Here is a 19,438-nt window from a genome sequence, read left to right as displayed (position 1 = left end):
AATTAAATTGTTCGGATTTCTTGCATGTAAAGAAAGCAGAAGTTTGATGAAAGACGATAGCGAAAATGACGTAGGTTGTCATCCTGTTGCATTTTCTTCCATCAAGTTCATTATTTCTTTCCTGTTTATGAGAATTTAAATATTAATTTCACTAGCTACCACACTAGTCTTCTTATTCAACCGAGCTGTGAGCCAAGAATAACTACTAGTGTTACCTATCCACAATTATTAATAAATTAATGTTACAAATCGCGTGGAAAACAACTAAATTTTCAATTTGAATGAACTTCGATTCATAAGGCTAATTTTAAAGCTCAAATTCATTAAATTTAAACTTCACTCAAAGCAAAAAAAAAAAGCTTAATCTTTCGAGTTCATATCTTCGCACAAAATTTCCACATTTTGAATTGTAAATTTTAAATTCAAATCTCATATTACTTTTCTTCTGCATTAAATTATCAAACGATATTTTGAAGAGAACTCCTGGAAAGCTTGCTCTATTCCACGCGGCTCTCGCCGCTTGTGGTGTGCCGATCGCTTGAATGTGTTGGTTTATTGGCGGCAATACAACCTTATATATCGAAACCATAGTCTATCGGAATTTATTTCATCAAAACCCTATTCAATCGAAGCCCTATTTCACCGAAACCTAATTCCACCATACCCGTATTCCCCCGTGAGCTAACTCTACCGAACCCTTATACTACCTATACCCTCTTCTATCGAAACCATATTCCAACAAAACTGTACTCCATCGAAGCCTTATTCTAACTCAACTTTACTGCGCCCGGCCTAATCCCAACGAAACTCTCTCTCTTCTTTGATATAATACATTGAAAATATATTATATCAAAATTTTGATGAAATAAATACCGTATTTCATCGAAGGTGGAATAAATATCGTATTCAATTCCAATTATCTTACTGAAACACCATTTAGCACAAAATTTATTTCATCGAAACTGTATTCCATCAAAGCCATGCTCCGTCGAAATATATTTCGCCCGGACCTTATTACAAAGTAACATGATTCCCTGCAACTTATTCCACAAGTGGTACATTTGCGATAATTCTGAAGCTGCTCTTTGCATGAACCGAGATTTTCTCCATTTATAACTCAATGGATGATACGCAAAACCACTCAAATATGCTTTCACATGAATGCGTTCTTTTTTCATGGCTACTGTAGAACTACAGTGTGTAAACTTTTTTTGAATATAACATTTTCAAAAAATGCCATTAAAAATAACAGAGACAATTCAGTTTTAGCAATAGAACAATATTCAGAATGACAATCTATCCAATATTCAAGCACCCTAATCAGTCTAGTTTCATCGAATCCCAGCGTCGAAATGACATGAAACTTTAAAGAAGTCTAATGAAAAAGGCCATTCCAATTGAGTTTTTCAAGTGGCCTAGAATTAGCATGAAGACCGTTCAATACATGAGCGTTTAGAATTGTGGCGACATCTTCAAACGAAGAGTAAGGCCTTTGACATTTGCATCTTCTTCGGGATTGAAATTATTTTAAGTCTATAAGTGTATCGTTCTGCATTTAGGAATCAGCAACATAACCAAATAATAAGTATAGCCGTAGATGGCCATCACATAAATTTGCATGCTTTAAACGATACGAAAGTGCTTCAATGAAATGGTAAAATTATGTGGTCTTTCTCGGAATTATTTTAGAAAGCGATCGAGTGAGTGCTCAAAAAGAAAGGTTTTGCGGGAAGGAGGATTTTTTCGCCGCAAGAAGTTTTCCGTACAACCCAATGGAGGCTTCCTGTCAAATTAGGCGACCGCCACAGAAGGCCTCGAGGAAATCTTCCTTTCTTGTTATGTCGGGCACAACAAAGCGGAGAAGACTGTCCTATAAATTTCCTGGGATAAAACTATTGCCTCACCTCAATACGAAAATATCGAATGCATCTTTTAACGGCTTTGAGTTCTTTGAATGAATGCTTTAGATTTGTACGTTTCTTCTTAAATTCATCTAGTTTAATTTATTTCGTCGTTTATTTTTCCTTAAAATGGTTGATTCAATTAACATTAATTAATTATAAGGAAAATATCTTGCATGGCTGATGCATCAGTAGCCAGAATCATTGCTTCATGAAGTAGGTAGTGAAAAGCATCAGCCTCAAACAACGGCAAACAATGCATATTAAAGCATTTCCGGTGTTAATGCATAACAAACAGTGCAAATTAAAGTACTTTGGCAGTGTGGGTACAACAAACAATGTTAATGAATGAACGTTTTGGAGTGAAGGTAAATTCACATCGTTTACAACACATAGATTAATTATTTTGACCATCTGTCATCACACGAAGTAATTCAATTCGGTAATCTGGATTAAAAATTTTATTTTTCAATACTTTTTTTTCGCGCTCGCTGTATTTCACCAGGTTGGTTTATTTTTAGGTAGCTATAGAAAAGATAAATGTATATAAGCATATTTTTTAGTTCTTTTTATCCGAGATGCCACGATCTATTCAACTTTATTACCAAAATATATAATATTTTAAATTCTCAATGGAGATCGTTTTGATTGGCTTCTTATGTCTTTTACTCTTTTCTGAAATAATTATTGCCTAGTTTCTTTATTTCGAATCATTTCGGAACGGAAAATAGTTTCAAACATAACGATTCCGAGACGCACAGCCTCATGAGGCTACTTGAAAAAGTTTGGCAGCCATTTTTATTACTTATCATAAGGCTATTGTGTTAAAATGTTCGTCAGCCATTTTTATTACTGATTCCTTATATTGCGGTTTATAATTCTTTCCCGAGTTCTCAATATAAGTTCTTTTGATAATGGCAGGTTCTTTGAAGAATTAAAACAGATGAATTATTTCAATTGCATTTGGATGTAAGAAGTAATCATACAATATACAATAATACTAATGTATCTATGAATGTCATGTATCTTGGCAACATTAATAAAGTATTATGGAATACATCTTTGGAATATTTGTTTAGAGACATGATTTATTAAACGTGATTGCATTTTAAGAGAGTATACACGATGATCATTCGTTTATTCTGCAATCGTGAGGGGCACTATTCTAATCAGTCTAGTGTACAGAACGAAAGACAAGTATTAATTTTTTTAGGAGATAAAAATTTCCCAGCGAATGACCTTGAAAAGCGAATAAATAATTCGTATCTGGAGCGCCGATGGCCCATTAGTTTCCGGATAAGGCGGATGAGTTGACTGATGGAAGTATTAAGGAGAGTTTTCTCATATTTTGCACGAGCGGCTGGTGAATTCAATCTTACCATCTGAATTTTTTATCAAACTTGCCATTTATTTTCACAACGTAACTGTATAGAACGAAGGACTAATTTTTTTTTGGAATTGTGTTTGTATACTTACTATATGGGGTTCAAGTTACCTATATCACTCTACCCGATCTTCCCGAGTAGAATCGGATAGGGTCGAAAAAGCTTGTGAGGTTCCTATCATGAAAAAACCTATCCTAAGGATAGGTTTTTTAACCTATCCTATCCTAAGATAGCCAAGGTTCCTATTATGAAAAAAAATTTTGCTGTCTTACCTAATCTCCCGACCTTTTTCGCCCCCAACCCGATTCATCCACTCGATTTTCTATCACGATTTCGATCAATCCAGTAAGAGAATACAATTAAACAAGAAATTGAAATTGAAAGTATTGAATTCATCATCAATACTGCATTTGTGACTGAGCGTTGCTTCTCACTCAATTTGAAGTCGTTTTATATAGAAATGCAACATTCAGCCAAGTTGCTTGTACCCATGGCATGTTCTCCAAAGTATTCTAGAGCTTTTTAGCTCAAGGGTTAGAATCTGTAGGCGAACCATTGGCAACTTGACTCAATTCTGCACTCCACTAAAACAACTCCGGAAGTTGCCCTTTGCAGGAGCTTGAGTGAACTCCTCTTGCTTCGACGATGTCAAACTCGGTACTTAACTTTCCAAAACTTCTTTTAGGACAAGCCGATGAACTCGCTAAGCTCGAAAGGAGGCCTGGTCTCGTCTCAGGTGAATTTCTCTCTCAAATTCAACTATTGCTTTTAGACCAACAAAGTCAATAGAACCACCGGGAATACAAGTTTTGAAAGATTATAGAATAAGCCCCATCGGAATAACAAAGTTTATTGTAGATGTAAATGCCAGTTTGGGCATCGTCCACAAATAAGAGTTCGTGAAGCCCTGCCAGTTTTTCTCATGTTAATGATGGACTCAGATCAAGCTAAGTGAATAAAAAGACAACTTGTTGAATGTTCTCACGATTAACGATCTATATTTAACTGCGCCATCAATTGTAAAATTCGGTCAGATCACGATTACTTAGCATCAACCGCTAGAAAAACTAGCGGTAACGGGGTTACATGAAAAGTAATATAAAATTGAATATTCCTCGCAGCATGAAATAGGACATCCCCAAGTCTTTTCCATCAGGAGTTCACGGTCAACTAATAAGCCTCATGCAAATTAGTCAGATTTTTACTGCATTGCTAACAAGCATCGCAAAAATGGCCGACGCTGCCCTGATACGCAAGTTTAACACGGCAAGAATTGCACGCTTCCCCATTCAATGGGATTTTCCAGCCCCCTTCTCACACTCTTTAAAGGGGATCGCTTGGCTAGCCCGTCGCTGTCTGACTTCCATACCCCTTCAAACATTCACCCTCTCCCTCTTCCCTCTCTTAGCTTTCCCAACTCTTTTTCTCTTTTAGGTCATCGCACGTGTTGGAGCTTCACTTCCGCCTTGTAAGTAATTGATATAATAAAACAATATTGCTCTTTTTTTCTACCACTAATTGTTGATGCAAGAACAAAAATTCCTGCATCGTTGAGATTTGAAACCTAATAATAGAAGGTTTAACTAACTAACAACGATAAATATTAATAATTTCATGAATTATTTAACCTAAAATAATTCAAAGGGAATTTTGACGGGACTAATAAATGTGCGATGGTGAATTTTTATTCAATTAAGGGATGAAAGTTCAGCCATCAAGCATAAGAACTAAATTACCCATAATCAATGTATTAAAATGTGGAGTGAGCAAGTACTATTTGAATATAATCAGAGAATTGAATAAAATTTTGAATGATACTCCATGTATCATTGAGTTAATATTAATTTAAATAATGCGAATCTGTCGTCCAAAAACGACCTAAAACGTAGATAGTTTTACCAAATAATGAAATAATTTATGATGAATGTCATTTAACTGACAATGATGTCGCAAGAAACAACATGAACACTCCTCTACTACCTTAAAAGTGCAAATAAACTTCATATCTGTAATTAATGGCCAGCTGTAGTAACTTGTGAATGAAATGCATAGTTTGTTGAAACAATAACTACCAGTTTGTTGAACTCTTAATCACACCAATCTCCACGATAACGTTACATCGCTAAAAATAATCCCCAACTACTCCACATATTAATGAACCACAAATCCATACTCGCACATAAATAACACATATTAATGAACCACAAATCCATACTCGCTATATTTCAACGTTCCATCACACCGCACTTTATTACAACATCACAACACACGTCACGTCGCGTGCAGCAGCGTTCTTCATGTCGCGGCTTCCGCGTGCAAGCTCTGCTGCGCTTTTCACCACAGCAAATCGACTCGCGATTGTTGCCGCAGTGCACCAGCACTGCACTGCAGTGTACCGGTAATGCACCATTACTGCACTATCATCATAGCAGCATTGAGGCTAACTCATCACAGCACTGCAGAAGCACTGCACTGCTGCACCAGCATCCTTCCTGCATTGAAGTTAGAGTATCACAGCACTGCAGAAACACAGCAGAGCTGCACCAGCATCCTACAGCATAGAAGTTAGCGTATCACATCACTGCAGGAGCACTGCACTGCTGCACCAGCATTCTACCAGCATTAAGGTTAGCGTATCGCAGCACTGCAGAAGCACTGCACTGCTGCACCAGCATCCTGACAGCAATGAAGTTAGCGTATCACAGCACTGCAGGAATTGAAGTTAGCGTATCACAGCACTGCAGAAGCACTGCAGTGCTGTGTTCTATGAGTTGTTCTGGCAGCTCACCAGCGACTTAAGAGCTATTCCAACTCGTCGAGCTTGTCGCCCTCCAGCCTTCACTGCCGCACTCGAGACACGCTCCCATTCTTCGCTCAGAATCGTAATCCGTTTACATGTGCTGCAATCTTGAGCTTATTGCAAGCTCAATGAAACAGATTTTTAACAAATTTAAAGTACTATCGCAAATATAATTTTATTCATTATTAATTAAATTACTTCAAAACATGGCGCTGCTTCCACTCATCGCTCAGAATCGTAATCCGTTTACTTGTGCTGCAATCTTGAGCTTATTGCAAGCTCAATGAAACAGATTTTTAACCAATTTAAAGTACAATGGCATATATAACTTTATTTAATATTAAATTAAATTGCTTACAAACATGTATTAGCTTATCGTTCAATATTACTTTCAATTAATTTTTTTATGTAGTAAGAGACATGAAATCAACTTGGAATATATTGAGAGGAAATTCTAATGAGCAGAAAATAATGCAGCCGCTAGCTTGTTATATTGGGTAAATGTCGACTAATAATTATTGACGAGTTCGACTAGACAAAGCGGACAATTCAGAACTAATTCATCAAAAGTTCTAGTGAATATCGTTGGTACGTTGGATTTTAATAAATGGTAATACTTTGATTATGAACAGATGATCTTGTAATTAGGCTCTAGGTTTTAACAGAATTGTATCATAAATTGTTTGATTGAGAATTATATTTATTCGTTATTAATTAGATTATGTATACAAACATAACCGCCCGTTTTTAAATGTCAAAATGTCACAAAAGTGATGATTCACAGCCAAAAAGATTCTGTAATGTCAATGAAAGTGAATATTTTATAATATCCTTCAACTAACTTTATCGATATAAAATGTTGAATTTTCGTCGTACAATATAAAGAAATGTTTTTATTTCGAAATCAAAAATTTTTATAATACAATCTGCTACCGTACTAAAAAAAGGGCCTATGAGATAAGAACAAATTTAATATGTCTCGAGGTAAGATAAAAAAAGCTGTTAATTGCAACCTTGCACCTAAGCCAGTTTAGTTCACTAAAATATCTCATGTCAGATGCCACACATTATCCCTGAAAAATCATAATGCTATCTCAGTGAAAAATCATCTAACATCATAAGATTTTTCGTGTCAAATATAGTAAAAAAGGCAGGAGGTAAGCGTAGAAAAACGAATATCGTGAAGCTGGCCGGCATAAAGTCACCTAGTGAGGCTTTTCATTTCATCGAAATTGTATAGAAATACTCTGAAGCTTGTTAATGCGGCGAGACTGCGTCTTTTGTGGTCGGGTCAATGCCAACGAAAACCTTGTCTTTCATTGGCACGCTACTCTCGTGTTTCTTCCGTTCAGTTAATTAATCAAATAATTTCTAATCATTCGTTTTGCATAATTTCTCTGAGGTTGGGGGCTTTGAATTCCGATTTATAAAGCGCAGATTACATATATTCATTTACTTCTAATCAGCGGTTCATCCTAAATCCACATAGACTAATATATTGATTTCCAAATAATATATTAAGTCGAGGCGAGCTCATGCAAAAAAATGCCATGCAAAATTTGCACTTGCTAATCCGATGATAATTTTGAAAAATTTCTCGCTGAATAAGTTCACTGTAGTGAACAATTTATAATCTATTTTTAACGTAATGCAATGCCTAAAATTGAACCATGGTTGGTAGTCACAATTTAAACTTTTATGCTCAATTGATGCACGGCCCAGCGGTGAGGCATATAAGCTTAATATTACCGACCACTGTGCTTAAACATTTATTGAATATAGTATTCGCATTTACATACCATCATACATTAGGCTGTAACAAAGCAATGTGTTGCCAATAATAGCAACTTTATTCATATTCTTTTTTTAATATCTTTGGTTTCGATAATGCTTATATACCGCAGAGCTCTTCGGTTACATACCAATTATTTGCATATAACGTTGCATGTCTACCATTACAAGTTGTATTGCTTCACATCTTTTCATTACAAATGAAGTTTTATGTCGAGTATTGAGGTTTGCATGATATTAAATGCGTGGTTGGTTCACGTCACTGTGCCAGGTCCCGACGGAATGACATCGATTAATGGTAATTACTCCACGGCACTGGCATGAAGCGACGCACTTGGCACTTTAATTTGCCAGTTATCTGGAGGAATATCTTGGTTATCTTGAGGCAAATGGAGGATATTCTTGATGAATTTGAGGATATCAAGATTAACATCTAGATTTTCTTGAAGTAGTTTGGAGAAACATCACAATAATATCGAGATTATATTTGCGAAAATATTTATTATCTCGGGGTACATAACTGCAGGAACATCTTGATAATCGTGAGATTACCAAGAAGGAAATCTTGATAATGTTGAGGTTATCTGTAGAAACATCTTGATAATATTAACATTACCGGGATGAATATATTTATTTTCCTAATTTTTATTTTTGGTGAAAATCTGGATAATCTTGAGGTATCTGGAGGAACACAATGATTATCATACGGTTGAATGGGGAAAAATCTCGTTAATTTGGGGATTAATGGAGCCCTTGGGATACCTGGGAGGAACGCTCACGTAGAACAGACATTACTGATGTTTACGTAAATGTATTGTGCAGATCAATCTGAAGGGATTGGTTGGATATGATTGCCAAGTTACGCTTACATTCAAAAAAGATCCGCTCGCTAGCAAAGGCAACAAATCAGCGGGCAATACCATGAAAATAATTAAATAAATCAATGCAAGCCATAATAAAAAAATGTCTGTAAAAATACGATGAATGTAGCGAAGTGAGCAATAAGATGATAAATGATGCGATGCGATATGATGATAAATGACTCGATGCAATACGATAAATGTTTCGACACCAAACGGTGAGTAAGGCGGTAATAAATGGCGCGATGCAATACGACGATAACTGATGCGATGCAATAATATGAGCAGGGCAATGCCAAAGAAGAATGTCAAATCTTCATCAAGGTTGCCGATATTCGTGGCTAAAATTCCTTCATGGAAATTTATATATTTTAAAATATTAGACCATTTCGACCTACCTCGAACACCCGTGACCATTCAGTATATCCCTTCAACATATATGTTAAAGGATTTGATTAGTGATAGTGATTGATAAGAAAAATGTTTTGTTATGCGCACAAATTGTACGCGATAATTATACATCTCATTTATATTTTAGATCACATGTATATCTGACTGATATACATCTGATGATTTAGTCCTAGATTTATTTAGTTCAAATTTTATTTTTATTTAGTTCAAAACCTAAGTACAAACCCGGTGGCCCAAGGGGTCATAGTCTGAGTGACTGCATCAGCAATACATGATTAAATAACGTTCCGATAGATCAAGCTTCTAAATCTGGCATTGTGCAGATCTAAATGTCACTGTTGAACAATTTTACAGTAGATCAAGCTTTTCAACCCGGCATCGTGCAGGCACAAATCTCTGCTGTTTAATAATGTTGTGGCAGATCAAGCTTCTGAACCTAGAAATTGTGCATAAATGAATTTCTATCGAATAATGTTGTGGCAGATGTTTAGAAATAAACCTGACAAAGTTTAGAAATAAACCTGGCAAAGTTTAGAAATAAACCTGGCAATGTTTAGAAATAAACCTGGTAATGTTTAGAAATAAATGCCTTGTTTATATAATACAAAATTGTGTTATGATATGCTAACTATCACATTGCACAGGATTTAAGTCAGCTTACAAATTGGACAATAATGCTTTGCTCGATTAAAATACTCATAGTAGAGATTTTTCGCAAACTTAATTTCTTGTTCATTTCCTCATAATCTCCTGGAATTTACATGATAATCAGACATTTAGAATGCAAAATAATTGGCCTCGGGGCCAAGAAGCCTAAGCTTGATCAATTGTTCAAAGACTGCGTCGAAGTGCCCAAAATGTTTCGGTACGTTTGATAGTACACTTTTATCTATGTTATAATTTCTCTTATTTATTTATTACGTATACACCATATGTTAATGTATTAGAATTCTTCGGTATCTAATATATAATAAAAATATTTTTGTCATCGAAACCGTGGATATTTTAAACCCAAAGTAGCGAAGTCTGCGACATCTACATAGATAGAAGCCCAAACTTCTATCACTTTTCTATCCCAAACTTTTTACACACTTTTTGGATGGCAAAGAAATAATGCCCATTCTGTAATTCAAAAATAATGATTTGAACGATCAAGATAGTCACCTCTGCATTCAGCAGAAAGGAAGTCTATGCTGGTAATTTAAAACAATATTTATAAAGAGTGAGATACTCACCCTTGCATTGTGCAGAAATAAAATCTTTGCTGGTAATTTAAAACAATATTTATAAAGAACATAATACTCACCCTTGTATTGTGCAGAAATAAAATCTTTGCTGGTAATTTAAAACAATATTTATAAAGAACATAATACTCACCCTTGTATTGTGCAGAAATAAAATCTTTGCGGGTAATTTAAAACAATATTTATAAAGATCATAATACTCACCCTTGCATTGTGCAGAAATAAAATCTTTGCTGTAGAAAGAAATCTTTATTAATGTTGAGGTTAGGAAATTAGGATAGGAAAGAAATTCTTCATGATAATTTCAATAATATCCATTAGGATATTATTGAAATTATCATGAAGAATTTCTTTCCTATCCTAATTTTTTGTTTGGATGAAAATCTGAACTCTTGAGGTAACTAGCGGAACACAATGATTATCTAGAGGTTAAATGTGGAAAAATCCCGTTAATTTTGAGTTTAATGGAACCCTACATGTATTGTGCAAACGTACGCGTATTGAGCAAATAAATCTGAAGGGATTGGCTGGATATAATGGCTGAAGGATTGGCTGGATATGAAGGTCAAGTTACGCTTACATTAAAAAAGATTCACTTGTTAGCAAAGGCAACAAATCAGCAGCAATACCATGAACAATGATACGATAAATCAATGATACGATAAATCAATGCAAACCATACGCTGAAGAATTATTCGATGCAATATGATGAATGTTGCGACACCATACGGTGAGCAGTGGGATTGTAAATGATGCGATGCAATACGAAGATAAATGACGCGATGCAATACAATAAATGTTACGATTCCATACGGTGAGTAAGGCGGTAATAAATGACGCCATGCAATACAATAAATGTTACGATACCGTACGGTGAGTGAGGCGGTAATAAATGACGCCATGCAATACAATAAATGTTACGATACCGTACGGTGAGTGAGGCGGTAATAAATGACGCGATGAAATACGATGAATAATGATGTGTTTCAATACGATGAATAATGATGTGATGCAATCCGATGAATAATGATGTGATGCAATACGATGAGCAGGGCAAGCAAGAACGTCAAATAAAGGTCACCGATACTCGTGGCTAGACTTCTTTTATGGAAATTCCTACATTTTAAAATATTCGACCCATCTCGAACATCCGTCACCATTCAGTAATAACCTTTCATCATGTGATAACGTTATAGAAATTCAATTGTGATAGTGATTAATTAGAAAAGTGCAATATTATGTGCATAAATTTAACACGTACATTTTATGACTGCGCAACTAACACATCTGATATTTTTATTTGGTTTAAAATCTACGTACAAACCCGGTGGCCCATGTGGTCATTGTCTGAGTGACTGCATCGTACCATCAGAAATACATTGCTAAATAACGTTCCGATAGATCAAGCTCCGAATTCTGGCATTTTGCAGATATAAATATCACTTAAGGCAGATCAAACTTCTCAACCTAGCATTGTGCAGACATAAATATCTGTTTCTGAATAATGTTACGACAGATATCAAGATTCTGAACCTGAAATTATGCATAAATAAGTTTCTGTTGAATAATGTTGTGGCAGATCATGCTTCTCAACCTGGCAATGGATAGAAATAAATGATTTGCTTAACGATGCAAAACTGAGTCATTATATACTAAGTATTGCATTGCACAGAAATGAAGTCAATTAATGATTTTGAAATAATACTGATTTTGAAATGAAGTACCCGGCTAGACATTGTACAATAATGCTGTGCTAGATCAAAATACGCACAGTAGAGATTTTTCGCGAACTTCATTTGTTGTTTATTTTGTCATAAGATCCTGTAATTTACATGATAATCAGAACTTAAGGACGGCAAAGTAACCGGCCTTGGAGAAAAGGAAAGTATTGTGGGTGTCTAAGTACTCATTATATTTCGGTATGTTTGCTTTTATCTCTCACTTTTATCCCATGTTCTAATTAATTGGGTTATTTGTTTGTTACGTTTGGACCATATGTAATATATTAGAATTCATCGGTAGTATGTTTATTTATTCATGGTTCTTTCAGATGCATATTTCCATATAATAAAGCTGTGCTCATTATCGAAACCTTGGATATTTTAAACGCAAAGTATCTAAGTCTACGACATTTTGCCAGAACGCCATAGCATTTTTACTAACTCTTTGGATTTAAAAAGAAATAAAGCACATTCCGGTAATTCAAAAGTAGTTTTTAAACGATCAAGATACTCACCCTTGCATTGTGCAGAAATAAAATCTTTACTGGTAATTTAAAACATTATTTATAAAGATCAAGATACTCACCCTTGCATTGTGCATAAATCTTTGCTGATAATTTAAAACAATATTTATAAAGATCAAGATACTCACCCTTGCATTGTGCAGAAATAAAATCTTTGCTGATAATTTAAAACGATATTTATGAAGATCAAGATACTCACCCTTGAATTGGTCAGAAATAAAATCTTTGCTAGTAATTTAAAACAATATTTATAAAGATCAAGATACTCACCCTTGCATTGTGCAGAAATAAATGGCAGATGTTTTATTCCTCGTGAAGGTGACGATGGCCCTGAGGAGTCCAAGTTTCCCCACCATCCCGTGGGGCGGGGCCCCTCGCAAAACTGATATTTTCTTGCAGAATTTAAATTAAATATTCTCGCTTCTTTTTGCGGTAGGAGGTTTTTTGATAAGAATTAAAGCGAAACTTAGTGGGCACAGGTCTTATGTTAATTTTCAAAACTTCTACGACAGACGAAATAGAATGCTTATAATAATAAAATTTTTTGGAAAAAAAAATTCGGGGGGCTTCAAATTGTTTCTATCACCAAATTTATCTTATGTCCAGAAAAATATTGTCTCGATATCCGCGTTCAAATGAAAAAATTTTCAAATCCCTTTAACACATTTTCGTTCTTTAACTCACACGAGCCTTTTGAATATTCATCAAATAAAATATTTATTATTTTGAAGAGAATACTAAGAGATTTGAACAAAAATGAGTAAATGAGATTTATAGAAAACACATCGAATATTTTCCGGGTCCATGTGAGTCATTATAAAACTTATTTATTTGAAACTTTCTTTCATTGTCCCTTACCCAGCGCCAACACTCATCATAACGGGACCATACCCCGTCTCAAGTTAGCTGTTGAAAACAATAAACAGTAATTTCATTTTCATATAGAGCTAACAATTCGCGATGTCGATAACGGAAAATTTTACTGCAATTAACAATGAAGTTGTAATCAATCGCGCATATTATTCTGGATTTTAAATTAGGTTTTAACTCAGGACCGAAGCATTCCGGATAATTTTTTTAGGGTGACTTTTCTATTAAATTTTCCTTGCGGTCTCAAGAAAGCAGGTAGAATAATGTCGTCTGGACTGCCAGGAGGTCAGTTCAGCCGCAGGGAGCCTTACCCTCAGCCCGGGAAACTTTCTTGGCAAAGAACTTCATGTACCCCACGGTGGCACATTCTTCTTGGGCAGAGGTACTTATTTTTGCAATGATTGTTCCCAACTGTACGGCGTACGAACTTCGACTAAAAACGGATCGTTTATAAGGAGTTGCACGTTTATAAAATTTTCTGAAAGATAATCATCGGCTACTTTGTTACGAGCTTTATTGGAAAATAATTCACTGCAGTTGATGTTCAGCAAATATCTCTCATTAAAATATGTTTTTATCAATAATTTTTTTACAATTTTAAACACTGCTGTAATCATCGATAATTTTTAGCCAGAATTTTAGTTCTAATAATCCACTTAGAATTACTGAATTATCTTTAATATATTGTTGTCTACATTTTATTTACTAGATCATGTAAATTATTTTTTACGAACAAACGAAATCGATTCACTAGCTCACTTTTCCGGATAATTCCTGGTCAGACATACAAGCTAACATATCTACTGCTCGATCAGAAGCTCTAAAAAGGACGATGGTTAGAGAAAACCGTCGCTGAAATGGCTGCCCGTGGAATGAGCAAATTAGTTTTACTAACTACTGATTAGCATTTGAGACGGTAATAGAGAAACGCATTAACCAGATCGCCGAAGGCTAATGCTGAAGAAGCTCAGGATCAAATTTAAATGCAGAATTGATTGACTGCCAAGAACGAGAAATAAAATTGCAGGTTCATGGCAAAGACATGATGGTTTTTTTGAGATATCACATGATTAGAATGAAATTGAAACTCGAAAAATTGACAATCAAAACCAAAACGAAAGATAGCGAAACCCCATATTGCGGTTGCCTACAGCCTCACTGTAATAGAATAAATGTGAGCCCCAATCGACGCTGTNTTGCCTACAGCCTCACTGTAATAGAATACATGTGAGCCCCAATCGACGCTGTATATTGACTTATTATTATGACTTATTTTGCGGGCAAATTTTTTACTGTAAATTCCGACCAAATATAAAAAATTTATTGTTGAGGTCAGTTTTACCGTACAATGCAACTTCTAATAGGAGTTCATAACAAGCGATGGCTTATTACAACTGATGGCAGGTGAGCTCGTGCATTTCAACTTATAATCGCTGCTCAGTACAACTGATGGCAGGTGAGCCCGTGCATTCCAACTTATAATCGCTGCTCAGCACAACTGATGGCAGGTGAGCTATGGCAGGTGAGCTCGTGCATTCCAACTTATAATCGCTGCTCATCACAACTGATGGCAGGTGAGCCCGTGCATTCCAACTTATAATCGCTGCTCAGTACAACTGATGGCAGGTGAGCCCGTGCATTCCAACTTATAATAGCTGCTCAGTACAACTGATGGTAAGTGATGCAAAACTACGCACGAGTTCTGAAACTCGGATGATGCTCGTGATATATCACGCCATACGTGCCTATAGAGAGCACAACTTCCTTTGTCATCTTCAATGCCTAACTTTTGGAAGAAAGTTAAATGCCGAAATTAACTCGAAACGAGATGCTTTCTATTTATATGTTCGACTCAATACAATAAAATTCATGCAAGTTTTCTAGATATTAGCATAGATGGATATAAATTAGAATTTCTATGATTTAAAAAGACGTTGCTGTATTGTTTTTGAAAATTAATTGCGTCTACCCTATGAATAAAAATAAATGTAATTTTTAATGGTAACTGTCAAAAGATAGCAATGTCTTTAATTCTAGCAAGTACTCATACATAAATTATTGAAATTTTCAACATAATAGTTCACCAGCTTAAAATTAGAGAATAATTTGGCTGGAATGCTTCAATGCTAACTTCATTTTTTTTATTACCCTGAAAGGGTAATAACGAATTCGTTTTTACCCAATTCGTTATTACCTTCGTTATTACCTTCAATTCTTTATTATCCACTTCGTTATTACCCCAGCGTAAACTTCGTTATTACCCTGAAAGTTGACGTTTAGGGTAATATTCAGCTACGCTGTTCTTCTTTTAATCGTTTATCAATGGCTGACGATGGTCGTGTTAAGAGCCCATTGCTCATAACGAAACAGTTGACGGCAATAGCAGGTTCGGTATCGATGTTGTTTGGAGTGAGACTTTGGTATCTCACTCTGACATGCAATGCTTTACAAATCTTCAGATACGACGTTTAAAATGACGTTTGAATTTTAGTATGAGTTAATATATAATTTTTGATGCCCATATAATATTTTTTTAGTCTCGTTTGTTGCTAGCAGAAAAATGCTATGATGTGCTCACTCTTTCAGGGGAAGATTATTAAAAATATTTGTAATTTATCCAGTCATTAATTGCAGTTTAGCTTGATGAATCAGCCATTATAAATAAGATTCCAGAATTTATGACTTTTTATGACGACCAGAAAGCAATTTTTTGAATGAAGCTTAATTCATGCTTCAACATGAAAATATATTCGCCTTCCATGCAAGAATTTTTCTTTCGTCTCGGATAATTCTCAATTAAAACAGATCTCTATCCCAATTACCTACCAAAACAGAGCACAAAACTCGACTTTAATTGACTCTTAATAGAATATGTAATCAGGATTTATTAACAATATTAAAAGCATAATTTATTCGCCTTCGTATTTATCAGTCTAACGTCAGTGACGATAATCGTCGCCTGCGACACCTCAACACCGATTACCGCCTTCCGGTCGAACATCCCCTGGACCAAAAAACTTTATCTTTTGTTAAGATGTATTCAATATAAAGTTCATATGTGAATTATGAACTTTCAGGTGGTAACGCATATCAACACAACTTATACAAAATTTGTAGCCTTAGATCTAGTTCTGTTTCGGTAATATGTTTTTTGATTTGCTGCACTCTGAAGAATACGCGCATGTGAGCAGTGCTGGCACATCCTCACTCTGTCACTGCCGCTGGCGCACTGACATCTTGGGGCTACTTGAACCTTCACGTCTGAGTAATTTCATTATTTAAAAGCATCCGACACTAGAACTGGGATTTTTGCAGGTTTGAGCTCGTTATGAGCCGCGGCATGGAATTAACTTTCTTTGAAGGTGTATGATTGCTGAGCTTAAAAGATGCCTGATTGGTGAGCTTGAGATGTGTCTGATTGCTGAGCTAGAGAGGTGTCTGATTGCTGAGCTTGTGAGGTGCCAGATTGCCGAGTAAGAAGTTACCTGATTGCTGAGCTAGAAAGATGCCTGATTGCTGAACTAGAGATGTACACTTACACTACTTATTCACCATGATAATAATAAGTTTCTGCTTCTTTTTATGTGATTATCAATTTAATCTATTTATTGACTAAAAAGTTCGCAGGGGAAAGATCTTATTAGAGTTACTTAAATAATGGTTTAAAATGCCGTAGACTTTTCCAGAATTTGATTATTCCTGAGAAAATTGCAAGTATGGTAAACTGCACTATATATTTTTTCTAATATATGTATCGCTTGAAGCAACTAACTTGTCGTTTATGATACCGAAATAGTCAGCATTACTAATTTAAAATAACAATTTAATTTAATATCAACGAAATAGTCAGCATTATTAATTTAAAATAACAATTTAATTTAATATAAAATTTAATATTATTTACTCACCGAGACATAGAGTTTCTTCTGACGACGTATGCCAGCGCAGCCATGAGCCCGAACAGCAGCAGCAAGGGAGCCACCACAGCCTGACGCGGTGAAGGGAAATTTAATCCAGCTAAGTACAGAACGCCTGCACCGAATCTAAATTTATTCAGTGCAATTAGATTTATTTAAAGGATATTTCAGTCTCAAATGATTTGATTTTCAAATCAAATTATTTTTTATACGCGAAAAACGCCATTTTGAAAAAATTTAAAGATTTTATCAACCTTTTTCGAAATGGAATTTTTATGGAACTCAATTTTTTGGAACATCTTTGATAATTATGAAAATTAAATCATGCTCTTACACTACCTGAACGACTAAGAAGCATTAATTTGTTATTCTAAGCTGGAATGCAGAGAAATAAATAACTCACGTTATGGTGGTCGTTCCGAGAGTCCGGCAATTGAAGAGAAGATTGTTGGGGATGGATTGCTGGAAGATTGCGGAACTCAGGTACAGCGACATTAGCACTGTTTTTTAATAAAACTAGATCTTCTTTCCCGCCCTCAACCGACAGTTGATGCTTCACCGCACGACGACCACGGGTTTCATGTATTGTTTGACTATTGTTATTTTGATTATTTTTGATGTGTTGAGCGTGAGTTCCGATTTTGGTTTGATTTTTTCCAGCAAGAACAGTAATATTTTGAACGTGTGTGACTTGCTGTGAGTTAGTTTCCTTCCTGACTGGACGTTCCAGTTCTGGTGGGGTTTCTCCATTTAAAAATTTAATGGAAGACGATTTTCCTATACTCATTTTGGACGGGGCTGAGGCTGATTTATTCGACTTTAGAGTTAAAATATTATTTGCATTTTGGGAAGTTCGCCCAGTTCTAAGGGTTTGAGAGAAAATGAACGGGAAATTTGGACGGATAGGGTGCTATTGGTTATTGACTTTGGGACAAAATGGGGACGGAATCAGTAGCATCTCAGGAAAAGAGACTGGATTCATTTAGCGGAGGCCTCATAACAATAAAATTATTCTTGTTGTCTGATGTGTTAATTGGAGGTTCACGTTTTATGCTATTATATCCTCTACTTTCAGGCTTAAAATAATCATCTATGCTAATTGGCCATATATTACTTCTCGGAGTTGATTTGGCACTGATTTTTTTATAAGTACTGGCACGTTCTTTGATTATAAGTTCTTAAACTCTGGTATCACTGTAACTCAAAAAATTACAATTTGAATTTCTTGAAAGACAAATGAAATATTTACTGAGTTTATGATAAAAATTTCTGTGATTAAAAAGCTTAAATGCATTGAAATCTGTAATTTAAATATTATTTTTATATGTTTATTTCGAAATCATCTGAATTAATGGAATTTCATTACCACAAATCACACTCATCCTAAATTAGAGACGTAACTGCATATCACACTCATCCTAAATTAGAGACGTAACTGCATATCACACTCATCCTAAATTAGAGACGTGACTGCATATCACACTCATCCTAAATTAGAGACGTGACTGCATATTACACTCATCCTAAATTAGAGATTCAACTGCTTAATTCACTCATCCGAATTTAGTGACGTAACTACATATTACACTCATCCTAAATTAAAAGAACTGAGCGTCTCTCTGAAGACATGATTGCCGAGTCAGCATTTCTTAGATGCCATCGTCTATCAGGTCAAACGACCTCTGACGGCTTCCGATATTCCCGTAATTTGGTGACCGGTCAAAGAGTTCATATGAAGAATAAGCTTTATGGTAACAGAATTCGCTAGCAAAGATGGATGTTTATATTACTAAATTTTTCGGTGTTGACGCTGAGTTAGAAAAATGCTCTGTCGAATATTTGAAAATAAATTGTTTTTAATCCACTTAGTAAATTGAATTAGTGCTAGAGCTGCGAATTAATATAATGGTTTTCACTAAAAAATGTGTTGGAATGAAATTTAAGTATTTATTTTGTTAATAATTTGTTTACTGTATACATCATCATTTACATTATTACAATTATTATTGAATTT

The 19,438-nt window shown here is 35.1% G+C and overlaps 1 protein-coding gene across 1 annotated transcript in view; it reads right to left on the bottom strand.

The window, feature by feature from the left end:
* Positions 1-13,034, bottom strand: part of LOC108682512 (PX domain-containing protein kinase-like protein) — a 43,399-nt gene extending 30,365 nt beyond the window's left edge. Inside the window, exon 1 of the mRNA XM_018171687.2 lies at positions 12,908-13,034. Coding sequence (XP_018027176.2) covers positions 12,908-12,993 — 86 coding nt within the window. The 5' untranslated portion in view covers positions 12,994-13,034. The remainder of the gene's footprint in view (positions 1-12,907) is intronic.
* Positions 13,035-19,438: the final 6,404 nt, after the last annotated feature.

Source organism: Hyalella azteca, unplaced genomic scaffold (assembly GCF_000764305.2).
Source record: "Hyalella azteca isolate HAZT.00-mixed unplaced genomic scaffold, Hazt_2.0.2 contig5797, whole genome shotgun sequence".
NCBI classification, from domain to species: domain Eukaryota; kingdom Metazoa; phylum Arthropoda; class Malacostraca; order Amphipoda; family Hyalellidae; genus Hyalella; species Hyalella azteca.
This window is presented reverse-complemented; position numbering and strand designations above follow the sequence as displayed.